This window comes from Apodemus sylvaticus, chromosome 8 (genome assembly GCF_947179515.1).
Source record: "Apodemus sylvaticus chromosome 8, mApoSyl1.1, whole genome shotgun sequence".
Taxonomy (NCBI): domain Eukaryota; kingdom Metazoa; phylum Chordata; class Mammalia; order Rodentia; family Muridae; genus Apodemus; species Apodemus sylvaticus.
The window spans coordinates 105,934,744-105,945,918 of NC_067479.1; the positions used below are offsets into that span (position 1 = coordinate 105,934,744).

At 40.7% G+C, this 11,175-nt stretch overlaps 1 protein-coding gene across 1 annotated transcript; it reads left to right on the plus strand.

Moving 5' to 3' along the window:
* Nucleotides 1-2,946: 2,946 nt before the first annotated feature.
* On the plus strand, nucleotides 2,947-9,190 carry LOC127690834 (uncharacterized). Its single transcript, XM_052190328.1, has 5 exons — nucleotides 2,947-3,046; nucleotides 3,701-3,923; nucleotides 6,625-6,756; nucleotides 7,461-7,644; nucleotides 9,098-9,190. Exons 1-5 carry the CDS (start codon nucleotides 2,947-2,949, stop codon nucleotides 9,188-9,190), a joined length of 732 nt encoding a protein of 243 aa, XP_052046288.1.
* The last annotated feature ends 1,985 nt before the right edge of the window (nucleotides 9,191-11,175 follow it).

Sequence of the window (11,175 nt, forward strand, 5' to 3'; positions counted from 1 at the left end):
TGGTAAGCATCTGGTCTTTCTGATTCTCAGTCAGTTCTCGATTGTCACACACATTTTGAGTTACATACAGCCCCTGGGAATTATTCATTCCTTCAAGTTTCTCTAAATTTTGAGGTTTTTCATCTTAAAAACAGAAGCTAAGAATATCCAAAAGTTTTGGATGCCACAATATATGATGTGTTGGTTATGTCAGTCCATACAAGGTAACTATCATCGCTGTGATTGCTATCCTTATTTGAAAGCAAGGAATAGAATCATCGGTTGAGTGTTTTTTAAGAATAAAATCATTGACTAACATGAATGATAGGGCCATATTGAACATGGCCTTAGTATTTTAGGTACAGTGCAATTAGCTGGGGAAATTAAAAACAAAAACCAAAAGAAACAACCAGAGTACTAGCAACAACAGTTAAAAAAAAATCTCCAGAAAACTGAACAACCCTATTAAAAATGGGGTAGAGAGTTAAACAAAGAATTCTCACCTGAAGAACTTCGGATGGCGGAGAAGCATCTTAAAAAATGCTCAACTTCATTAGTCATTAGGGAAATGCAAATCAAAACAACCCTGAGATTTCATCTTACACCAGTCAGAATGGCTAAGATTAAAAATTCAGGAGACAGCAGGTGTTGGAGAGGGTGTGGAGAAAGAGGAACACTCCTCCACTGCTGGTGGGGTTGCAAATTGGTACAACCACTCTGGAAATCAGTCTGGCGGTTCCTCCGAAAACTGGGCACCTCACTTCCAGAAGATCCTGCTATACCACTCCTGGGCATATACCCAGAGGATTCCCCACCATGTAATAAGGATACATGCTCTACTATGTTCATAGCAGCCCTAATTATAATTGCCAGATGCTGGAAAGAACCCAGGTATCCCTCAACAGAAGAGTGGATGCAAAAAATGTGGTATATCTACACAATGGAGTACTATTCAGCCATTAGAAACAATGAATTCATGAAATTCTTAGGCAAATGGATGGAGCTAGAGAACATCATACTAAGTGAGGTAACCCAGACTCAAAAGATCAATCATGGTATGCACTCACTAATAAGTGGATATTAACCTAGAAAACTGGAATACCCAAAACATAATCCACACATCAAATGAGGTACAAGAAGAAAGGAGGAGTGGCCCCTGGTTCTGGAAAGACTCAGTGAAGCAGTATTCGGCAAAACCAGAACGGGGAAGTGGGAAGGGGTGGGTGGGAGGACAGGGGGAGAGAAGGGGGCTTATGGGACTTTCGGGGTGGGGGGCTAGAAAAGGGGAAATCATTTGAAATGTAATAAATTATATCGAATAAAAAAAAATAGAGCCAAAAGAAAAAAAATCCTTCTGTTTTTTGTGATTAAAGGCATGTATCAACTCTGACCAGCTTTGAAGGTATTGATAACAAAGAAGAAACTAACAATCCTATTACTGTTCTAGCACTTGCATCACAGAGATCTATGTGAAATTGTGTGCTGCTTTCTTTTCCCAAATACCTCAGGTCCTTAATACTGTACCAGGAGAGCTGGACCTAGGAACAGCTTGGTTGACCTTCCTGCTGCCAAGGCATAATTCTGCAACAAAACTTTTCTTGAAAAAAGGAGCTTGTTTGCAGTTGGCTCCTTCTTGGGGCATGCAGGTTCCTTTATGCAAGGAAACAGCCAAGTCACCATTAGTGAAAGAGCAATGGAAAAATCGCAGTAGAAAAATTAGTGCCCTCTAGGGAAGAAAAGGCCTTCAAGTTCTCAGGCATCAACAATCTCCCCCCCTCTTTTTTTCAGATTTTCAGAGTAATGTTCTTTGACTCAAGGTGGTAGTCAAAGGCAGAAGTCTTCCTGAAAAAGATATACATGATCTTTTTACTCTTACATTTGTGAGGTTAGTAGTCATTATAGCACAGATTCAGCTCATTTAGGAAAAGAATGGATATGCCACAGATATCAATGCCAAAGGGACTCCTGCCTGAACTTATGGACCCATTAAAATTGAGGTTTAAGCTGAACTGAGGCCATTCCACTTCCTGCCCATCCTTCTGAGTCTCATTTTTACTGTGAGAGTAGTATCATGGTACAGCCCCTATATCCTCATGCCTGGACTTGGCAATTCAGGATAGACAGATATTGTAGATGTGTTGGCTGTGTGGCTACAATATAGTCTTGCAGTCCAAGTTGACTTTTGCTCACCAATGTCCTCTTTAATTGTCTGGTCATATTTGACAAAAGGAGGATGTGCAAGTTAATATTTTGAGGGAGGGACAGAAATTTTACCCACTTATATTTACCTTGCATTCGAGCCCCTCAGGTCCAAAGTAAAGGGTGTTATACTTGCAATAAAGAACATTGTAACCAAGATATTTTGTAAAATGAATGGATATGTGTATACAAACAATCAAGGAATACAGAGTAAGAAAATATTAACCAGGTTTGATAGAATTAATGGTAAAGGAGAAAGATATTGGCATCTGGCAAAAAGGGCAAACCTGGGGAATTTACCGTATGTCATATAAATTGACTCAGGTGAAATATTTATTATTGACAAAAATCTCCCACATCCACGGCACATACAGATTTGGGTGCTAACAACAATCTCTTATGCATGTCAGGGACCTAACAAACTCTCCCCATCAAAAGCACTTGACTTCTAATTAAGCAGAGAGAAATCTCTAGCATTGCAACGAGAGGTTGCCAAAGGGTGTTCTCTGGGACAAATTAGAGGCTCCAGGAAAGGGCAGCCCAGAAATTGATCAATTTGAGGAGCGCTTATTAACAAGCAGGTCATGGCAGTTCCCAGTGACATCATCAGTAATGCCTTCCGTGGACATTCTCCTGTATCTAGGAGAGAACTAGAATCTTCTGTGATGTCACCTGTGTTGTGGTAACAGCAACTGCCTATGGGATATCATTCAGTGCCTGTTGTATTCACAAACAGACATGTTTTCGAGGCTGCGGAGGCTATTTCGAATGGAGAATCGTGATCAAGGAGACACTGCATCAAATCAGAAGGAATCCAGCAATCTGTCTCGTAGAACAGGAAGAATGAATTCTTTTTGGAGAAGGCACAGTGAGTCCTGGGCAGAATTGGGGAACTTTCAGGAATAGGTAGGCTTGAACTTCATGAGTTGGTCTTACAGGCAGGAATCTTGGACTTTCTCAGTTACAGAACAAGAATCAAAATTTTCTGATGATTAGTTTGACAGAGTGCCAGGAATTGACCAGCCTGAAGCTACTTTTCCGGAAGTTATTTAATTTATTTGGTGTATCAATGAATGCCAGGAGGAGACACTTTGAGAATAACAATGTATCTCTTTATGGTATGGAGTTGAAGCACTTCATCGTCTAGATTACTGTAGGATACATCAGTCTCTGATGTAAAGAAGAGAGAAGGAGGCAGCCATGGTCATGTGTTGAGGGCTCAGACCCTTTGGGGGTGAACACAAATCATTAGGGCTTGATAGTGCTAAGTAGTATGAACTTCAGGATTTATCTGCATAACATCTGTTAATTTGAGCTGACACTGTTCCTCAGATATTTATGTCTGAGGATGCTTATGGTTTTCAGGACAAGGTGTAATTGGGAGTATGGCATATGTCTGACAATGGTGGTTGGGAAGAGGGACATAGCTTAGCAGACTAGCTCAAACCTAGCTGTTCTACTCTTTCAGGGATTCACCCTGTCTCTGGCTTTACTCTTCTTCAACCTTCTTTTTGGTACTCAGAATGGTCCCCTGCCCTGGGCAATCAACTATGCAAATTCATTTGTGTTTATCTATTTTCAGGGTCTGGGAGTAAAACAACAACCCAAAATTCAAGCATAACTAATCAGATGAAACCAAACAATAAATTAGAAGCATTGAATTTTGATATCAGGAAGATGCGGTTTGAGAAGGAAGAACTTTGTCGAATCCTGGATCTTTACAACTATAATAATTTGAACTACAGGTAGTAATTACATCTAGTATCCTGTTGACTGTATTGTTCCCTCTGTGTTAACCCTCATTTCCTCCCATGATTGGAGTGTATCATCTTTCATTATGCATATTAAGAAACCATAACAGCTGTTGAATTGTAGGATAAGTCATGTGCTATATGTTTATGGTCATCCTCTATTGTATTTGACCTTGAGGTGCTTGGAGTCTGATTGGTCCTATAAACAGCTAGAAGGACATGGTCACATGCTGCCTGTTAGTGTGTGAATGCAATGGCTTCAGGTCATCACTGCTTTACTCTGATTATGTTCATTATACTCTGAGAATATGGCAGCTCCCTGGATTTATTTGGCATTCTAATTGTGTTTATGTGTGTGAATATTGTTGTGTGTGTTTTGTTCAGGATCTGGCGCTGTGGGACCTTTGATAGGTCTGAGGATTTGTCTGATGGACAGTTTGCAGGTGATAAAAGTGTTGAGTCTACAGACCCCCAAACTGATCACCTTGCTTCTTGTGTTTATATTGGTGTCCCATAAGAATCTCCTTGGGAAGGAGGTATTAGAAAGCCTCTCCCCTGTAAATACTAGTTACGACCTCTGGTAATTCATGTAACAATAGGAGCCAAGAATTGAGAATCCCTGTCTTTAAAATATGAGAAAATCATCACATATGTTTGTTGGACTGAAGCCTGCGATGCAGTTTAATGGAAACTTCTCAGAGAACTAGTCTGTTCCTACAGGCTTACCCTGAGAGCTGTTGAATGTCAGTTGCCTCCATTTGTTCCCCTGTCTCTGCTGTCCTGTGCCCAGGAAAATAAGTTTAACTCAGCACCAATAGGGCTCACTTTGAAAGAGAAAGTATGTGGTATATATTCGGTGTGGATACTCCAGAATACAACCTTTTTCACATGAGATTATTTTTATTTGATATTTTCTTATTTACATTTCAGATGCTATTCCCTTTCCTGTTTTCCTCTAGTCCAGAAACCACACATCCCATCCCCCCTCCCCCTGTCTCTCTAAGTATGCTCCTCCCTCACATCCTGCCACCCTGCCTTAATTCCCCTAAACTGCAGCATCAATTGAGCCTCCATAAGACCAAGGACCTCTCCTCTCATTTATATGTGACAAGGCCATCCTCTGATACATATGCAGCTGGAGCCATGTGTATTCCTTGATTGGTGACTTAACCCCTGTCCGGTTGTTAATATTGTAGTTCTTCCTGTGAGTTGGAAACCACTTCAGCCCCTTCAGTCCTTACCCCAACTCCTTCATCTGTCAGCAAACTCTCAGTCCAATGGTTGGCTATGAGCATTTGCCTCTGTATTTGTAAGGCTGTGGCTGGTCCTCTCATGAGGCAGCTATATGAGACTCCTTTCAGCAAGCAATTCTTGGCATCTTCAATAGAATCTGGGTATGGAACTGTATACAGGATGAATCCCCATGTGTGGCAGTCTTGAAATGGTATTTCCTTCAGTCTCTGCTCTATACTTTATCTCTATATTTCCTCTGGTGATTATTTTGTTCCAATTTCTATGAAGGACTGAATCTCCTGCACTTTGGTCTTCCATTTTGAGCTTCATGTGTGCTGTGAATTGTACCTTGTTTATATAGATGTATTGGGCTAATATCTTCATATCAGTGAGTGTACACCATGTGTGGTTTTTTTTGTGTTTGTGTTACCTTACTGAGGATGATATTTTCTAGTTCCATTCATTTGCCTAAGAATTTCTTGATTTCATATTTTTTATTAGCTTATAGGTACTCCATTGTGTACATGTATCATTTTTTCTGTATCCATTCTTTCAAAGGACATCTGGGTTCTTTCCAGCTTCTGGCTATTTTAAATTAGGCTGCTATGAACATGGTAGTGCATGTGTCTGTGTTGTATATAGGAGTATCTTTTGGGAATATGCCCAGAAATGATTTAGATGGGTCATCAGGTAGTAGTTTGTCCAATTTTCTGATGAACTGGTAGAGTGATTTCCAGAGTGGTTGTAACTTATCATAATCCTACCAACAATGGAAGAGTGTGTTTTTTCTCCACTATCCTATCTAGCATCAGTGGTACCTGAGCTTTTCATTTTAGCCATTCTGACTTCTGTGAGGTGTAATCTAAGGGTTGGTTTTATGAGCATTTCCCTAATCACTAAGGATTTTGAACATTTATTTATGTGCTTGTTGTCCATTAAATATTCGTCAGTTGAAATTTTTTGTTTAGCTCTGTACCCCATTTTTAATAGTGTTCTTTTATTCTCTGGAGTCTATCTTCTTGAGTTCTTTGTATATATTGTGTACTAGCTATATATTGGAAATATGATGGTTAAAGATCTTTTTCCAATCTGTTGGTTGCTGTTTTGTCCTATTGACAGTGATCTTCATCTTACAGAATCTTTTCAATTTTATGTGGTCTCATATGTTGATACTTGATCTTAGAGCATAAGCCATGGGTGCTCTGTTCAGGAAATTTTCCCATGTGCCCATGTGTTTCAGGATCTTCTCCAGTTTCTATCTGGGGAATTCTGGTCTATCTGGTTTTATGTGGAGGATTTTGATCTACTTGGACTTGACTTTTGTAGAAGGACATAATAATGGGTCCATTTACATTTTTCTACATACTGATCACCACTTGTGCTAGCACCATTTGTTTGTACATGATTCTTGAATTCATATCTCAGTGGACGTTTTTGCTCCTTTGGTCATGCCCTAACACAGGATGAATGTTGAATTTGACATCATTAAATCACAACACGAGAAAACAAGGATGGATATGGAAATTTTGAAGCAGTCAATAAGTGATGCCATAGAGAAGTACAAGGAGGTGATAGAAGATAAGTATTCCTACAGGTGAGTCATTGACACAGCCGCGACCCCAGCACTAGTCAGGGAATGCTTCTGTCCTTGTAGGACTCTGAACAAAAGTAAGGGCTCTGGTTCCATACTATTCCATAATAGGAACTCTGCCTTGAGGCAAAGGTCTTGAATTTGTGGGTCTTAGACTCAGTTGTCCTAAGTGTGAAGAGTGTACAAGACCATCCAATCTTTATTCATCTAAATTCTGGATCCTCTACATAGAAAACATTTCCTCCACGATGGAAATACAAGGCAAACCTCAATCTCTAGGTTTCTACCAGGAGATTTAAAGATCTGGGTCCCTGACATAAATGGAAAGATTGTATACCTGTTGGGCCTTATCTCCTCTCTCAGAGAAGATTTGTCCTCTAGTGCTGATGGTTTCCTAGTACCATGGACACAGAAGCACCCATGAGGAACATTTCCTGTTCTGTGATGTTCATGAACCCCTCTAGGTGTCAGGGATTTCTGAAGTCATTTGAGTTTTGTGGAATGTTAGCCACATTACACAAGTCTCTGAATTTGACCTGCCTCAATTTGGTGCTGTGTACTGTGGACTCTAGACTGGGGCTGTAGGGGGATCAGGGAATTGCAGGAATCAGAGAACTTGGAGGACTGGCAGACAAACAGAAACTGAAACAGAAACTCACCCTGTTTTTTTTTGTTGTTGTTTGTTTGTTTGTTTGTTTGTCAATCAGCACCAGGCACTACCTCGTCCTGAATGCATGTTCACAACAGAAGGAGAATGTAAGGATATTGCTGCATGAGAACAATAAGCTGCTGGTGGAGCAGGCTGAACCACAAGCCTACTTTGGGGAAGAAAAGAGTTTCTGTGAGGAGGCCAGCAAGACCATCGATTTCCCATGTGCCAAGGAGCAGCAGGTATGATGAGGCATCAGAGGCAGTTTGCCCTCATGGCTAGCCAAAAACATAGACACACTAATGAAACTGTCTACCAACTTCCCCAAACACTCCCTTGTGTCTCATCCAAGTGTTCATGTATGTGATCATTTCCAAGTTTTTCTGAGGATGTAGGCCCTTTTGAGAAACTGTGTTTATAAGCAAATGCTCCTACTCTACTAGAATCTGCAGTTCATTAATGGAGATAGGTGGACTACACAGCACACCACTGCATGCCATTAAGTTTGAAGGGTGCTGTGCTGGAGTCCTCCTTTAGAATAGCACAGAGCTTTGGAGAAGAAGTAAAGGCCTGTAGCTCCTTTGCTTTACAGTGATCATGTGAGATTGCAGGCAGGAAGTGGTTTGCAGGGATGAGAGCAGAGTGGAATTGACGAGTGTGTGGATATCACTATTGTCTTTTGGAAGCTTTTGTTCTTTCCCCTCCCCTTCTCTGCTATCTCAAGATGGTTTCTTCAGGCTTCATAGACCTTCGGTCACATTAACAGAGCCTGAGTAGTAACTTGTCAATCCTATTTTCTTTGAGTGCTGCTAGAGAGGTTGTCACTGGGCCTTCAAGTCTGGAGCTGGCTGGATGATCAGGCATGTGGCAAAGGCTTTTCAAAAGCTGAGGTTTGGTATGCGAGATTTGAGGCTTTCTGAAAAAATTTCTTCTTACATACTCCTAATTATGATGAAGAAGTGTGTTCTCCTGAGTTTTTTATTTTTCTAGGAAGCATAGCACAGTTTTGGGACACCCTTGGAAGGTCTACTTTCTATAGTCTAAATTAATTTGTTCCTGTAGCATAACAGACTACTCACTGTTTTCTGCTCACTTATGATTTTCGTTTTGTGTATGTTTGTGTGTGCATGCATGCGTGCATTTGTATACGTGTGTGTGTGTGTGTGTGTGTGTGTGCATGCTCATGCTGACCTTTACTTTTTAGCTATGTTGGGAGGGTAAATTAATGACATCTGATTTTGTGCAGTCATTCATTTACTTAATTCTTTGAGCCTAGGTCTCTCCATAAACCTGACACTTCCTGTTTTGTGCTGCCCAGTAGTCTTTCCTTGTCCTGTCCACTATCAGGTGGATCTCCCTCTCTGTTATTATTTCAACAAATTGCTAAACAAAAGAGTTAACTTTAAAAATAAGCATTAGATTTCTTCACTTTCCCTGCATAGAGTTATCTTCCTGTGTGATTCTGGTTTGTCTTATTGGCTTCAGCATGAGCATGCCCAGAATCCTACAGAGCATCCCTCTGCTGCCATTATTTTGCTACCTGTATTGTGGGCATGGCTTTGTTTCAGGATAGATTACTCTCATAGCTGTGCAGAGTGCTGCATTTCAGAAATGCCACAGCAGGTTATTTCACTAGCTTGCTTTTGACTGATATTGAGGATGATTCAGTATCACACAAACTTATGTGTTTCAAAGCTCCTTAGTAAAGATCCCACGTCACGCTCTTCCTCTGATGCTTCCAAGGTCTTCTATGAAGGAACCAGTCTGGGTTATGTGAGGAAACTGTGAGGAGTCAACATGGGGCTTGCTGTGGGCTTTTCTTCGATATCTCTTTCTTGGGAATTTAGTGTTGTGTTGTCCAGGTTATCTATGCAGGGCTTGTAACTTACTTGTAGGACCAGCAAGTATCTGCATAGATAAAGTTCCTAAAGAGCAGAAAGGTTTGGTCAGGGCCACAAAGCCTGCCTGAGTCTGAGAGCCTTCCGTGTACACATGGTATGTCCCACGACTTGCTCATGCAACAGGAAATGTGCTGGACAAGGGGAACATTTTCATTGATGTTTGTGTGTGTGTGTGTCTGTGTCTGTGTCAGGAATGTGATGTTTGTGTTTTTGTGTGTGTCTGGAATGTGATGTTTGTGTTTGTGTGTCTGTGTCTGTATGTGTTTGAAGCAGCTGTTGCTGAGCATGTTTATACTTAAGTTGTATGTTTATATAATGCTAGGTGACTTTTCAAGTATTTGTGGTTTGGATACTTGTATATAATACAAGTGTGTGTGTGTGTGTGTGTGTGTGTGTGTGTGTGTGTGTGTGTGCATGTTTGTACAGAAGGAGAAACTCTCCAGAAGCCCATCAGGTAGAGAGAGAAATTGTGCTTATATAGTTTAGCCTCTCCATGAGCGATTGCTCAGTTTGAGGTAATCCATGCAAGCATTAGGCCTTCAAACAGTCAGCCTTATCTTACTCAAAATATCCCTGACACAATCACTCATGTGGGGAAACTCTTCCTTTCAATCCTAATCATAGAGATTTCCTATTATTATGTGCTCATACCTTTGGACACCAAGTAAGTTAGGTGATGGTAAAGGGAGCTCCTACTGGAAGAAACTGTTTACTTTGGGACAAGTCTGAAACAATGATCAAGATTGAGATGCTAGTCCACCACAAAGATGAGATCATTTACTGGGAAAAAAATCCTACTCTTTTCAGACTTGGAAACTTGCTAAGCCATATTGGAAAATAGGCCAAGACCCCTGATTTCCATTCGGGTTTATAAGGGGAAAGCACATCACTGACTGAGCTGTCTATATGCTACGGTCACTATGCACCTCTACCACTCAAGATTTATTTTTATACCCCCAATCATCCTAAGAGATTTTTATATTAACATTCACTGGACAACTAAACAGGTTATTGTAATATACTATGCTTGTATTGTGTGAACACAAAAATTTTGCATGCTTGAGTGTGGACCCTATAATAACCATAGACATAGAGGTCTTTTGTTTCTTCATGACCATCATGTTTATAGTTCAGTGCCTGGCCTTCGGAATATATTTGTTTAGCACAAATGTGCTGAGTATAGGAGCTATAGTGTCCAGGGATTTCATGTAGTATGCTTTCTCTGGATATTTGCAGATAGAGGGTTTGACAAGGGGAATCCTGGCAGGTTGCTACACTGGAGAAATAATCACAGCCTTCACTTCAATTCTTGGCAGGTTTCCCTTAAGGCATCCCTGTGGTTTTCTAGGTTGTTCATATCTCTTATGAACTCAGAATCAGATATTGCTGCAATGTTCTGATTCCATATAATCTACCTGGACTATTGTACAAATGTGGTGTGTTGTTAAATTCTAGTACAGTGTGTACTTCACTGTTCAATTTCTTGCAGTTTTAAAAAGCCCAAGCCCAGGTGCACTATGACACTTGGGGATGCAGGTTCTGACCTCAGCTGATGTGTCCTGTTTGAATGTCCAGCTGAGTAGAGCTGGTGTGAGAGGGACAACAGAATTGACAAATTCTTACCAGGCCTTTGTCCCTTCCTTCCTTAGGTGTGAAATACTCTTTCAGAATCTGTAACATGGCACAGACAAGGACATGACCTCCCTTGTGTAGGACTGCTGTAAGAGGAGCACTGAGTGCGCATAGCAAATTCACCACTATTTCATCTCATCCCTCATAATCATGGATATCATCGGCTGCATTTTCTTCCTTTCCTTTATTTTCATAGTTAATAGGACTTAAATTCATGTAGTGTCTTGCTCAGTAAGACTG

Coding starts and splice junctions, on each gene's coding strand:
- LOC127690834 (XM_052190328.1), top strand. CDS start 2,947: ATGGAGAATCGTGATCAAGGAGACACTGCATCAAATCAGAAGGAATCC. Junction 3,047..3,700: donor TTCTTTTTGGAGAAGGCACA/GTGAGTCCTGGG, acceptor TTTGGTACTCAG/AATGGTCCCCTGCCCTGGGC. Junction 6,757..7,460: donor GAAGATAAGTATTCCTACAG/GTGAGTCATTGA, acceptor TTTGTCAATCAG/CACCAGGCACTACCTCGTCC.